The following is a 15,568-nucleotide window of genomic DNA, read 5'->3' as shown; positions in this document are numbered from 1 at the left end:
TTCTATGAATTTATCCTAAGAAAATGCTAGCTATATGCAAAAATGTAGTTTCAAGGGTATTCATTACAGTGCTGTTAATGACAGCAGAGCAGAGAAGACAACTAAACATCCAATAATAGGGAGTGGCTAGATAAATTATGGTAAAACAGCCATATACAGTAATATGATAGCAATAAAAATAATGCAGAAATGCTTTCAATTATAGGAAAAGGTATTCATAACATCTTAGGTGAGGGAAAAAATGGATACAAAATGGTATTTCCTGTTAAGGAAAATAATTATATTCATATACAGAGACAAAGAAACAGGGAGAGGGAAATGGATACATGTATATATAAACATATAGACATAAATATATATGGATCACAAGTTACATTTCTTTATACACATCTGCCTTTTAACTTTTCAAAACATAGGAACTGTTTTGTCATAAGAAAAGTTTTTCAAAGAAGGAATTATTTTTCCAATTTTGCCTACAAACATTTTTTAAAGTATATATTATGCTTTTGTTGACAAAGAATAAAAGATCAGTCATTTTCAACCAAATGGTCCTTCAAAATGTCTTTAACTTGCCCGTTCTCCATTCTCCCTGCTACCAAAACCCTCATCAAGTTATTAGGGTCTCACACCACAATTACATCCGTCGCTGCCTAACCCATGGTCTTGCTGCACCAATCAAATCTCAGACCCACACTCCATGTCGCTGGATAACTCAGAAAACCTTCAATGGCTTCCTATTGTTTAGCAGAAATAGCAAACTCCCAATTCTCTTTCTAATTTTGTCACCCACACACTGTAATACTTGGCAGACTCCTTGGCACAGAGTTGAATTTAAATAAACATTTGAAGAATGAGCAGGAATCCTTCAATCTGGAGGCTGTTTGCTCCCAAACCCACCTCCAGGCCTTCCCTCCAATGTGGTCCTGTTTCCCAGAAGCCTCGGCTGCCCTCCTCAGTGCCTGCCCAGCTCCCACGCGACCCTGGGGCTCCACAAATTCCCTCTCCAAGGAGCCTTCTCTGACCTCTCCCCACCACAGGGACTGCTCCCTCCTCCCATTTCCTGTGGCATTTGCTTTAACCACACAAGTGACCCTTGACTGTGCTGACTTAAGATTTTTTTTTACCTTCTGCATGCCTGTAAATCTGGTCTCCTTTTTCTGCACATCCCACTCACTGCGAATTTCCATGGGGTTTTATTTAAACTGTAAGCACTCAAATACACACCTGTTTAACATGAAACAGCACGGAAAGTGTTAGGCAGAGGAAAACCCCACGTCAACGTTTAGGTTAGAAACAAAACTGACTACACCTAGACCTCAACTTCTACATCCAGACAAAACATTACCCGCCACATATCACTAGAAAAGCCTGCATAAAAAAATTCAAACACCTTAGGCTGGGGATGCTTTATGCCAAGTTCCACCCTGCCTACCATTCTAGTACCATTGCCTAAGCCCCTAGGCTGCAGGCCACTGACACACCTGGAGCTCTTAGAGCTCTTTGCTTTGGTCATGCTATTGCCTTTGCCTGGAACAGTCTTCCTTTGCTCCACAACCCTCCTCCACCTTCTCCATCTGATAAATACCAGCTCAGATATCACCACCTCCCGCAACTTTTAATGACCCTCTCTAGGAAGATTTAATTAGCCCCACATCATCTCCCTGCTAATTAATGCTACATAATGCAGATCAACCATATTATTTTTTTACACTTAAACACACACACAGTGAGATAGTTAAGGGCAGGAGCCATGATTTATGCATCTTTATATCCCCAACACCTGACACTGTACTTAACATACAGTAAGCAGCTTCAAAAAACGAAGTGGAATTGATTTTAATTCTTTTCAAAAAACTAAAATAAGCCAGAATTGGGCCCATTTTAGCCCACCAGGACCCCTCTTTCCTTATCTGTTTTGGTTCTGCTAGCTCTCTCTGCTCTTCACAGCTGCCACTCCCCTGTTACCAGCACATCTGGTCCAAAGGGTACAGTGAAGCTTCTCTCCACCTCCCCTAAGCTACAGAAGAATCATCTAACTAGTTTAGCAGAGAGAAGGTTGGGATATTTATAAATAAGGAAAGTCAGGAAGAGTCATAGAAAGTCAGCAAAGCAGTCAGGTTTACAGCATGCTCACTGCTGATCCGCGCTTAACTGAAAAGCCCAGCCCCAGCAGAGACACGCCTGGTCCAGCCCCCAGGCGCCTCTCTCCCTATTCTTCCCCCATAACTGCGTCTGCGGCAGAGAGTAAACAAGAGCTCCTCAGCGTGCGGAGCCAAGGTGGATTTGTGTTGGTACCACACTACCCAAGCCTGATGAGATCACCCGAACCTCTGCCAGATCCACAATCCCTTCCAGAAACTGCTGACCACTGTCTTCTTCGGGGACAGTTGCCCCACATCATCCTCTCGGACTCTAAGTCATATGGAACTCTCACTCAAAAGCCACGTAGTCCCAGCCACGCCAAGAGAAGGCAGCACTCCCCTATCTGGTCCCAAAGGTTCCAGCCCAGCCTTCCGGCCCGCTGACGCAGAAGCCCCACAGGTGGCTCTCCAGAACTCTGCAGGGACTGCTACCCTCCTTGGGTCTACCTGACCAATCTCATTTGTCTGCAGTAAAGACTTGCCTGCTACTGAGATGTGGCAGCTGGAAAAAAGATACGTTGTTCCAAAGCAGAATCTTAACCCAGCCTCACCAGCCACCACGTGCCATCAAAGGGTGGGCACGGCTTTTACACGGAACCTTTGCACTGGATCACATCAAAAGACCAGTAAGTACCCAAGATGCACCATCTCCTGAGACACTCTAAGTTGTTCCCATTTCCCGTCAGAAGGATGCCCACAGCTATTGCTGGTTTAGAAGATGGGAAGTACACAGATCCTGAGTTCAAGGAATGATGATGACTTTGCCAGCTAGAGTTAACCAGTTGTATGCATCTCTCTAGGCTCCTTAGCAACCCACTCACGTGCTCTTCTGCAAGTGGTCTTCCAGAATTACCTCATGAGAGTAGACCTTAAATACACACCTTTAAAATGTCTATGGTTCACTCATACACACCTCAGCCCAATCACGGGGGGCCCAACGTGCACAGCAACAAACACTAGTCTAGGTGAGAAGGAAATGTGTTTCTGTTTTCTGGACTTTCGTTATCCAGAATTCTTTTCCACCTTAGAATCTCTACACTGTATTGACCTTTCTGGGCAAAAAACAAATTTATAAAGAATTCTGCTTTCTTATATATAATACAATCCACCTTATAAATTTTTTTCTCATATTTTGCTCATATTTTTAACCATTTTCTCTTGGAGTCCGTCTCTTTTTTTGAATTATTTAATTTCAAGCATTTACTGAATCGATATCTGATGCACATCACGTGCATATCTAATGCATATCACTTTCAAATAAGTTTTTTCATTGAATCTTTACGAATTTTTATGACATTATGAAAATGTTCATATATCAATATATACAAAGTAGATTGAATAGTATAATAAACCCGATATTCCATTTCTCAATTGCAAAAATTACCATCATACTGCCCACTTATTTCTCCTACCTCACCAAAACTGGGTTATTTAAAAGCAAATCTCAGATATCATAATCTCATCTGTAAATACTTCAGTGTACATCTCTAAATGAAAAAGACTCTATAGTTCCCATATTCGGAATACCATTACCTGGCCTAAAAAATCAATTAATAACAATTCTTTAATATCAAATAATCCTATCAGTATTCAAATTCCTTGATTCCTCAATTTTTTAATAGTGACACAGTTTGATGAGGAAAGTGATGCTCACAGAATTAATAACTTCCTAAGCCATATATCTGACACACAGCAGTATAATAAGTTCCTCACTCGAAAGCTTGATCCTCTTTATATATAGCACAGCTACCTTTTCACCATGTTTAGAAAAGGTCCACATATATATTTTTTAAAATTTTCTTTACAAGAGTGGCCTTTTCTTTCTTTTTTTAGTACTTCATTGCCAGTTAAATAACCTTAAAAGTGGTCCAGTGTTTGGGACCTGAGGTAGGCTTTTATTAGAGTATTAATCACTCAGTGCCTAATATCACAAAGTAGGTGCAAGCGTAAGAAACTGAGGAAGTAAACTTGTGTGCTGTCTGTTGTGATGTAGTATCTATTATTACTCATACTGGGGCCTCCTCAAGGGCACCACAGTTGAAGTAAAATGATATGATGAAGATGATGATGATAAGAGCAACAACAATGCTCTAAGGAGAGACAAGGCTGGTCCCCTTTGGATGAAAGAAGGATTACTAAGATGTTTACGAAGAGCTTTAAACTTCTTAGGAGGAAAAGTATTAGTATCATCAAACTGCACAAGTCAACCCTGGAAAGGTAAATGGGTTGTGAGACTAAATCCCTCCCCACTCCGGAACAGCCCCCCCCCCCCACCCCGGGCAACTCTGTTTCAATACCTAATACTGTGTGAGACAAAAGAAAGTAAAACATAAACAATGCAGCCATCACAAACAGTCGCCTACAAGTACCTGATACATTTTTAGAAATAGATATAACTGTAAAGGATCTCTTTTACACGTCTTAAGATACTTTGCGGGATTTTTTTTTAAATATAACAATGAAATTAAGAGCTGCTCAAAAATAATCTTCAAAGTTACAGAACACAAATCAAACAAAAAACAAAACAGATTCCTTTATACTGACCTTCAAAAATATTGTTCTAAGTTCGGCTGGATCTGCTCTCTTGGTTAAAGCCACCTATAAATAAACATAAAAATGTTTGTATTATTAGAACAAAGCTGAGAAATCAAGCTAGCAGACGGAAAGAAAATAAACTCCAGGTTAGAAATCAGTGGATTTCATTTTTACACTTAAAGCACTAAATTTCCCCAGTGCATAAACTACTCTCTGGATTTTAAATTAAGACTCCTTATGTGGCTTCTAGAATGATAACATTCCGTGCAAGAAACCAGTAAAGCTCCTAATATGTAGTGTTTAATATATACCATTGTTTTTCCAAAATGAGTAAGAAAAAAAGAAAAGTTGAAACAGATTTGTAACCACCTGGCATTTTAAACTACACTCCAGAGTGACCCACACCTTTCATAGGCCAATATTAAAGTACAACTTGTTCGTTAACTATGTAAGAGAACATAGTTCTTAGAGAAGTTAGTGAGCAAGGCAAACAATATTAACAGAAGGGAATTACTTCCCACAGTTCCACAATGGACAGGTGTGAATGCCCAGCTATCTGGTCATGCCAAGCAGTCTCCTCCTCTCCCCTACTTTTAAGAAACCAGAAGTCTCCAATTATACAGCACTGAGAAATATAACCACTGTTTTGTAATAACTTTAAACGGAGTATAATCTATAAAAAATGTTGAATAGCAACGCTGTACACCTGAAACTAATAATGTAGATCAACTATACTTCAACGAAAAAAAAAGCCTAAGTCTCCATATGTATGACTATTATTTACCACATTCTAGAATACAAGGGGCTATGGTTAGCTTTCAGAGCAAAGTCTGACAGATTAGCTCAGAATAGGTGTTGTGCTTAATTCTCCAGCCCACAAAGTCCAAAAACATCATTGGGGAAAAAGAAGACAAACTTGAATATGGCTGCCCCAGGCCAACACAAAAGAGTCCTTATGTGGAACCAAACAGTAGGCTTATTCAGCGTCCCATCACCCCATCCTGCTGGCAAAAACCGTCAGGAGACTGAGTTCTCACCAAGCACAGCGTCACCCCATGATACAGCCAAGGAGGGGTTCCTGGAACCACCCCAATACTGGAGCCATGTCGCTATCCATGGGGAGATTTATGCAAATTGTTCTAAATCCTTTCTGTGTGTTTGCAAAGGCTCTTCTGAGACCTTTGGACAATGGGTTCTCTGTCTCGAAATATGTAACTGCCTGAGCTTCTTGGCCTGCCACTGTCAGGAATAATTTTATTAACTAATCACTGGAATAGGAGAGGTAGTTTTCCTGAAACCAGTTAGTTGGTCACCTTGTTTCCCAAAGCAAGACTGATAAATCTTAACTTCAGCTGAGTACTTGTAACCACCAATGCTATTTTTATCCAGAAGAATTTGTAATCTCTTTAAAATCCTCAATTAGTGAGTGTTCTTTGCTGTTCAATTAACGAGAAGAAAAGAGACTGCTAACCGACCTATGATTGATGATAGTGCTAAGAGTCTCAGAAGATCCCCTCCCTTTGGGTCTATATTCTGAGAAAGGTGGCGTAGGACAAACACTATTGGAGAAGATGAGCCAGCATGAAATGCCTCTATCCTCTCCTTTAAGAGCAAAGAAATTCCCTTCGAGTTCTACATCTCAAGACCGTAACAGTTTTTTAAAAGGCCTATGGTGACCCTCAGCACTTAATTGGGTTTCCTTTTAAAAAAGCAAAGGTAAGTTTCCACAAAGTGAACTATTCTTGCTCCATCTGAATAACACATCCTTTAAAATCAAATTAATTCACCATGCCACATACTTCATAAAGCCTTCCCTGGGCAACACAGTTTCAGAGTGAACTTCCCCCGCCCTAAACTCCCACAGCGTTCTTTTACTTACTAATCCCAAAATGCACCACCAGGACTACACCTCTGTGAGAGAAAGAAAGCTTTCACTCTGTAACTCTCCCAGGGTGGAAGGCACAGGAGAAAACAATCCATATAGTGGCCCAGCACTTTTAAGTCAGGTCACCTGATGTGTACAGAACACTTCATAGTTACAGTTAAGTTACAGTTACACTTAAGTTACAGTTAGACATGCCAGCGTTCTGAAGGGGTACTGAGATGGAGGCTACCTGGTGGCAAAACCAGGAGCTAGCAAGTTCTGTGAACTGGAAAAAGGGAGCCAAGAAACGTAGCCTCCCTTTTTAAGCCAACTCAGAACACCTGCTCAGCAAGCGCACGTTGCATCACCTGACAATCCTTAGTTCATTGGGCTTCTCAGAAGATTCATGAAACTCTAGATTTTTTCCAAAAGGCTGATTTTCATTGTTTTATATACATGTATATATTTCTCATATACTAACAGCATGTAAATATTTACAGATACTATTCTTACAATCTGATTGCCTGATTTGCTTTATAATTACTCTTCTGAATTTGCGTTTATAAGAATAGATGCCACCATTAAAACAAAATATTTATATCAAGAGATTTAAATAAAGTAATTTTCAAACATAGGGAGTAAATCACCGAGAAGAAAAAGGATTATTGGCAGATGACTATGAATTACCACCATTTACTACTTAATTCAATAGAGAATTTTATACAGAAGCACGTAACATTCACACCAAGTGGAGGTTAAGGGAGAAGGGGGGGAGAACTGGAAAAACTATGCAGTATATGTTTTTCCATAAACTGGGAGTAGTTAACCTTTGTTTAAAGACAGTATAGAAATTTCAGGTCAATTCCCCAAACCTATGTTCCACGGGGCAGAATCTGAAGAACACTGAATATGTAAAATTTTTGATAAGAGAAACATTATAAATAACAGCAATAGCATTTGCAAAACACATATACTAGCTAGGTACATCCCAAATACAAAAATAAAAACAGCCAAAAATAACATAACTTCAATGACCGGTTTAAAAGGGGGGCAGTGGGAAGTATGGCAAGGAAAACCAGAGAGATAAAGTGTGAATTCTGTGCTCTGCAAGTGAACCTTGACTGATACAATCAGTAACTCTAAAAGAAATTCCCCCAAAACACAGTTACCATTAACTGGAGAAGAAAAAAAGAAAGAGAGGTCTCATCACATTTAAGAAAAATAATTCTTCATTGACTTCAGTGAGTCACTCATTCCTCATCCTACAGTTTCCCTACATTCTAATAAACGAAAAGCAGATCCGAGCTTCAAGAAGGCAGAAGAGTAAGACGTGGAGATCACGTTCCTCCCCACAAATACATCAGAAATACATCTACGTGTTTAACAACTCCTACAAAACACCTACTGAACGCTGGCAGGAGACCTCAGACCTCCCAAAAGGCAAGAAACTCCCCCATGTACCTGGGTAGGGCAAAAAAAAAAAGAATAAACAGAGACAAAAGAATAGGGACGGGACCAGCACCAGTGGGAGGAAGCCGTGAAGGAGGAAAGGTTTCTACACACTAGGAAGCCCCTTCGCGGGCGGAGACTGCGGGTGGCGGAGGGGTGGGAGAAGCTTCAGAGCCACGGAGGAGAGCACAGCAACAGGGGTGCGGAGGACAAAGCGGAGAGATGCCCGCACAGAGGATTGGCGCCGACCAGCACTCACCAGTCCGAGAGGCTTGTCTGCTCACCCGCCGGGGCGGGCGGGGCTGGAACCTGAGGCTCGGGCTTCGGTCAGAGCGCAAGGAGAGGACTAGCGGCGTGAACACAACCTGAAGGGGTTAGTGCACCACGGCTAGCCGGGAGGGAGTCCCGGAAAATGTCTGGAGCTGCCGAAGAGGCAAGAGACTTTTTCTTGCCTCTTTCTGTTTTGCAGTGCGCGGGGAGGGGGGGATTAAGAGCGCTGATTAAAGGAGCTCCAGAGACTGGCGTGAGCCGCGCCTAAGAGCGCGGACCCCAGAGCCGGGCATGAGACGCTAAGGCTGCTGCTGCCGCCACCAAAGAGCCTGTGTGCGAGCACAGGTCACTCTCCACACCTCCCTTCCGGGGAGCCTCTCCAGCCCGCCACTGCCAGGGTCCCGGGATCCACGGACAACTTCCCCGGGAGAACGCACGGCGCGCCTCAGGCTGGTGCAACATCATGGCGGCCTCTGCCGACGCAGACCCGCCCCGCACTCCGTGCCCCTCCCTCAGAGGCTCGCCGCGCACTACGGGCCCCTCCCCCGCAGGCTCGCCACACACTCCGTACACCTCCCCCCCCCCCCCCCCCCCCCCCCCGCCCCCCGCGCCCCGGCCTGAGTGAGCCAGAGCCTCCGAATCAGCTGCTCCTTTAACCCTGTCCTGTCTGAGCGAAGAACAGACGCCCTCAGGCGACCTACACGCAGAGGCGGGTCCAAATCCAAAGATGAATCCCGGGAGCTGTGTGAACAAAGAGAAAGGGAAATCTCTCCCAGCAGCCTCAGGTGCAGCGGATTAAATCTCCACAATCAACATGAGGTACCTGCATCTGTGGAATACCTGAATAGGCAACGAATCATCCCAAATTGAGGAGGTGGAGTTTGGGAGAAACGATATACATATGTTTTTCTCTTTTTCTCTTTTTGTGAGTATGTGAATGCTTCTGCATGTGATTCTGTCTGCATAGCTGTGCTTTTACCATTTGTCCTAGGGTTATGTCTGTCCATTTTTTTGGTTTTTCTTGGATTCTTTAGTATAGTTTTTAGCGTTTGTTATCATTGGTGGATTTGTTTTTTGGTTTGCTTGGTCTCTTCTCTCTTTCATTCTTTCTTTTATTTCATTACTTTAAATTTTTTCTTAATAATTATCTTTTATTTTTTATTTTAATAACTTTATTTTTTCTTTCTTTCCTTTTTTCTCCCTTTTATTCTGAGCCGTGTGGATTACAGGGTCTTGGTGCTCCGGCTGGGTGTCAGGCCTGTGCCTCTGAGGTGGGAGAGCCAAGTTCAGGATATTGGTCCACCAGAGACCTCCCAGCTCCATGTAATATCAAATGGCAAAAGTCTCCCAGAGATCTCCATCTCAACCTAAGACCCAGCTCCACTCAACGACCAGCAAGCTACAGTGCTGGACACCGCATGCCAAACAACCAGCAAGACACGAACACAACCCAGCCCATTAGCAGAGAGCCTGCCTAAAATCATAATAAGGTCACAGACACCCCAAAACACACCACCAGACATGGACCTGCCCACCAGAAAGACAAGATCCAGCCTCAGCCACCAGAATACAGGCACTAGGCCCCTCCACCAGGAAGCCTACACAACCCACTGAACCAACCTTAGCCACTGGGGGCAGACACCAAAAACAACGGGAACTACAAACCTGAAGACTGCTAAAAGGAGACCCCGAAGACAGTAAGTTAAGCAAAATGAGAAGACAGAGAAACACACAGCAGATGAAGGAGCAAGGTAAAAACCCACCAGACCAAACAAATGAAGAGGAAACAGGCAGTGTACCTGAAAAAGAATTCAGAATAATGATAGTAAAGATGATCCAAAAATCTTGGAAATAGAATGGAAAAAATACAAGAAACGTTTAACAAGGAACTAGAAGAACTAAAGAGCAAACAAAAAATGATGAGCAACACAATAAATGAAATTAAAAATTCTCTAGAAGGAATCAATAGCAGAATAACTGAGGCAGAAGAACGGATAAGTGACCTAGAAGATAAAATAGTGGAAATAACTACTGCAGAGCAGATTAAAGAAAAAAGAATGAAAAGAATTGAGGACAGTCTCAGAGACCTCTGGGACAACATTAAGTGTACCAACATTCGAATTATAGGGGTCCCAGAAGAAGAAGAGAGAAAGAGAGGGACTGAGAAAATATTTGAAGAGATTATTAGCTGAAAACTTCCCTAATATGGGAAAAGAAATAGTTAATCAAGTCCAGGAAGTGCAGAGAGTCCCATACAGGATAAATCCAAGGAGAAACATGCCAGGACACATTTAATCAAACTATGCAAAATTAAATGCAAAGAAAAAATATTAAAAGCAGTAAGGGAAAAACAAATAACATACAAGGGAACCCCCATAAGGTTAACAGCTGATTCTTCAGCAGAAACTCTTCAAGCCACAAAGGAGTGGGAGGACATATTTAAAGTGATGAAAGGGAAAAACCTACAACCAAGATTACTCTACCCAGCAAGGATCTCATTTAGATTCGATGGTGAAATTAAAACCTTTACAAACAAGCAAAAGCTAAGAGAACACAGCACCACAAAACCAGCTTTACAACAAATGCTAAAAGAACTTCTCTAGGCAGGAAACACAAGAGAAGGAAAAGACCTACAAAATAAAACCCCAAACAATTAAGAAAATGGTAATAGGAACATACATATCGATAATTACCTTAAATGTAAATGGATTAAATGCTCCCACCAAAAGACATAGACTGGCTGAATGGTTAAAAAAACAAGACCCATATATGTGCTGTCTACAAGAGACCCACTTCAGACCTAGGGACACATACAGACTGAAAGTGAGGCGATGGAAAAAGATATTCCATGCAAATGGAAATCAAAAGAAAGCTGGAGTAGCAATTCTTATATCAGACAAAATAGACTTTAAAATAAAGATTATTACAAGAGACAAAGAGGGACACTACAAAATGATCAAGGGATCAATCCAAGAAGAAGATATAACAATTGTAAATATTTATGCACCCAACATAGAAGCACCTCAAAACATATGGCAAATGCTAACAGCCATAAAAGGGGAAATCGACAGTAACACAATCGTAGTAGGGGATTTTTTAAAAATCAATTATTTATTTATTTTTGGCTGTGTTGGGTCTTCGTTTCTGTGCGAGGGGTTTCTCTAGTTGCAGCGAGCGGGGGCCACTGTTCATCGCGGTGCGTGGGGCTCTCACTGTCGCAGCATCTCTTGTTGCAGAGCACAGGCTCCAGACGCGCAGGCTCATTAGTTGTGGCTCATGGGCCTAGTTGCTCCGTTGCATGTGGGATCTTCCCAGACCGGGGCTCGAACCCATGTCTCTTGCATTGGCAGGCAGATTCTCAACCCACAGTAGGGGATTTTAACACCCCACTTTTACCAATGGACAGATCATCCAAAATGTAAATAAATAAGGAAACACAAGCTCTAAATGATACATTAAACAAGATGGAGTTAATTGATATTTATAGGACATTCCATCCAAAACAACAGAATACACTTTCTTCTCAAGTGCTCATGGAACATTCTCCAGGATAGATCATATCTTGGGTCACAAATCAAGCCTTGGTAAATTTAAGAAAATTGAAATCATATCAAGTATCTTTTGTGACCACAAGGCTATGAGACTAGATATCAATTACAGGAATAAATCTGTAAAAAATACAAACACATGGAGGCTAAACAATACACTACTTAATAACCAAGAGATCACTGAATAAATCAAAGAGGAAATAAAAAAATACCTAGAAACAAATGACAATGAAAACATGACGACCCAAAACCTATGGGATGTGGCAAAAGCAGTTCTAAGAGGGAAGTTTATAGCAATACAATCCTACCTCAAGAAACAAGAAACATCTCAAATAAAAAACCTAACCTTACACTTAAAGCAATTAGAGAAAGAAGAACAAAAGAACCCCAAAGTTAGCAGAAGGAAAGAAATCATAAAGATCAGATCAGAAATAAATGAAAAAAGAAATGAAGGAAACAATAGCAAAGATCAATAAAACTAAAAGCTGGTTCTTTGAGAAGATAAACAAAATTGATAAACCATTAGGCAGGCTCTTTATGAAAAAAAGGGAGAAGACTCAAATCAACAGAATTAGAAATGAAAAAGAACAACTAACACTGCAGAAATACGAAGGATCATGAGAGATTACTACAAGCAACTATGTGCCAATAAAATGGACAACCTGGAAGAAATGGACAAATTTTTAGAAAAGCACAACCTTCCAAGACTGAACCAGGAAGAAACAGAAAATATAAACATACCAATCACAAGCACTGAAATTGAAACTGTGATTAAAAATCTTCCAACAAACAAAAGCCCGGGACCAGAAGGCTTCACAGACGAATTCTAGCAAACATTTAGAGAAGAGCTAACACCTATCCTTCTCAAACTCTTCCAAAATATAGAAGAGGGAGGAACACTCCCAAACTCATTCTATGAGGCCATCATCACCCTGATATCAAAACCAGACAAAGATGTCACAAAGAAACAAAACTACAGGCCAGGGCTTCCCTGGTGGCGCAGTGGTTGGGAGTCCGCCTGCCGATGCAGGGGACGCGGGTTCGTGCCCCGGTCCGGGAGGATCCCACATGCCGCGGAGCGGCTGGGCCCGTGAGCCATGGCCGCTGGGCCTGCGCGTCCGGAGCCTGTGCTCCGCGGGGGGAGAGGCCACAGCAGTGAGAGGCTCGCGTAACGTAAAAAAAAAAAAAAAAAAAAAAAAAAACTACAGGCCAATATCACTGATGAACATAGATGCAAAAATCCTCAACAGAATACTAGCAAACAGAATCCAACAGCACATTAAAAGGATCATACACCATGATCAAGTGGGGTTTATCCCAGGAATGCAAGGATTCTTCAATATACGCAAATCAATCAATGTGATACACCATATTAACAAATTGAAGAATAAAAACAATATGATCATCTCAATAGATGCAGAAAAAGCTTTCAACAAAATTCAAAACCCATTTATGACAAAAATCCTCCAGAAAGTAGGCATAGAGAGAACTTACCTCAACATAATAAAGGCCATATATGACAAACCCACAGCCAACATAGTCCTCAGTGGTGAAAAACTGAAACCATTTCCACTAAGATCAGGAGCAAGACAAGGTTGCCCACTCCACCACTATTATTCAACATTGTTTTGGAAGTTTTAGCCACAGCAATCAGAGAAGAAAAAGAAATAAAAGGAATGCAAATCAGAAAAGAAGAAGTAAAGCTGTCACTGTTTGCACATGACATGATACTATACATAGAGAATCCTAAAGATGCTACCAGAAAACTACTAGAGCTAATCAATGAATTTGGTAAAGTAGCAGTATACAAAATTAATGCACAGAAATCTCTTGCATTCCTATACACTAATGATGAAAAATCTAAAAGTGAAATTAAGGAAATACTCCCATTTACCACTGCAACAAAAAGAATAAAATACCTTGGAATAAATAAGACACTGATGAAAGAAATGAAAGATGATACAAACAGATGGAGAGATAGACCATGTTCTTGGATTGGAAGAATCAACATTGTGAAAATGACTATACTACCCAAAGTAATATACAGATTCAATGCAATCCCTATCAAACTACCAATGGCATTTTTCACAGAACTAGAACAAAAAATTTCACAATTTGTATGGAAACACAAAAGACCCCAAATACCCAAAGCAATCTTGAGAATACCCAAAGAAAAATGGAGCTGGACGAGTCAGGCTCCCTGACTTCAGACTATACTACAAAGCTACAATAATCAAGACAGTATGGTACTGGCATAAAAACAGAAATATAGATCAATGGAACAGGATAGAAAGCCCAGAGATAAACCCACGCACCTTATCTTTGATAAAGGAAACAAGAATATACAATGGAGAAAATACAGCCTCCTCAATCAGTGGTGCTGGGAAAACTGGACAGCTACATGTAAAAGAATGAAATTAGAACACTTCCTAACAGCATACACAAAAATAAACTCAAAATGGATTAAAGACCTAAATGAAAGGCCAGACACTATAAAACTCTTAGAGGAAAACATAGGCAGAACACTCGATGACATAAATCACAGCAAGATCCTTTTTGACCCACCTCCTAGAGAAATAGAAATAAAAACAAAGTAAACAAATGGGACCTAATGAAACTCAAAAGCTTTTGCACAGCAAAGGAAACCATAAACAAGACCAAAAGACAACCCTCAGAATGGGAGAAAATATTTGAAACGAAGCAACTGACAAAGGATTAATCTCCAAAATGTAAAAGCAGCTCATGCAGCTCAATATCAAAAAAACAAACAACCCAATCCAAAAATGGGCAGAAGACCTAAACAGACATTTCTCCAAAGAAGATATACAGATTGCCAATAAACACATGAAAGAATGCTCAGCATCATTAATCATTAGAGAAATGCAAATCAAAACTACAATGAGATATCATCTCACACCAGTCAGAATGGCCATCATCAAAAAATCTACAAACAATAAATGCTGGAGAGGGTGTAGAGAAAAGGGAATCCTCTTGCACTGTTGGTGGGAATGTAAATTGATACAGCCACTGTGGAGAACAGTATGGAGGATCCTTGAAAACCTAAAAATAGAACTACCATACGACCCAGCAATTCCACTACTGGGCATATACCCTGAGTAAACCATAATTCAAAAAGAGTCATGCACCACAATGTTCATTGCAGCTATATTTACCATAGCCAAGACGTGGAAGCACCTAAGTGTCCATCAACAGATCAATGGATAAAGAAGATGTGGCACATATATACAATGGAATATTACTCAGCCATAAAAAGAAACAAAATTGACTTATTTGTAGTCAGATGGATGGACCTAGAGTCTGTCGTACAGAGTGAAGTAAGTCAGAAAGAGAAAAACAAATACAGTATGCTAACACATATATATTGAATCTAAAAAAAAAAAAAATGGTCATGAAGAACCTAAGGGCAGGATGGGAATAAAGATGCAGACATAGTAGAGAATGGACTTGAGGACCCGGGGAGGGGGAAGGGTAAGCTGGGACAAAGTGAGAGAGTGGCATGTACATATATACACTACCTAATGTAAAACCGATAGCTAGTGGGAAGCAGCCACATAGCACAGGGAGATCAGCTCGGTGCTTTGTGACCACCTAGAGGGGTGGGATAGGGAAGGTGGGAGGGAAGGAGACGCAAGAGGGAAGAGATATGGGGATATATGTATAGCTGATTCACTTTGTTATAAAGCAGAAAGTAACACACCATTGTAAAGCAATTATACTCCAATAAAGATGTTAAAAAATAA

General features: G+C 41.0%; 1 protein-coding gene across 1 annotated transcript in view; it reads right to left on the bottom strand.

Annotated features, from left to right (window-relative positions):
* SLC25A13 (solute carrier family 25 member 13) overlaps positions 1-15,568 on the bottom strand; it is a 214,526-nt gene that overhangs the window by 177,351 nt on the left and 21,607 nt on the right. Inside the window, exon 2 of the mRNA XM_060020496.1 lies at positions 4,686-4,739. Coding sequence (XP_059876479.1) covers positions 4,686-4,739 — 54 coding nt within the window. The remainder of the gene's footprint in view (positions 1-4,685; positions 4,740-15,568) is intronic.

This window comes from Delphinus delphis, chromosome 9 (assembly GCF_949987515.2).
Source record: "Delphinus delphis chromosome 9, mDelDel1.2, whole genome shotgun sequence".
NCBI lineage: Eukaryota > Metazoa > Chordata > Mammalia > Artiodactyla > Delphinidae > Delphinus > Delphinus delphis.
The sequence above is the reverse complement of the archived record's forward strand: the minus strand, read 5'-3'. Positions and strand labels throughout refer to the sequence as shown.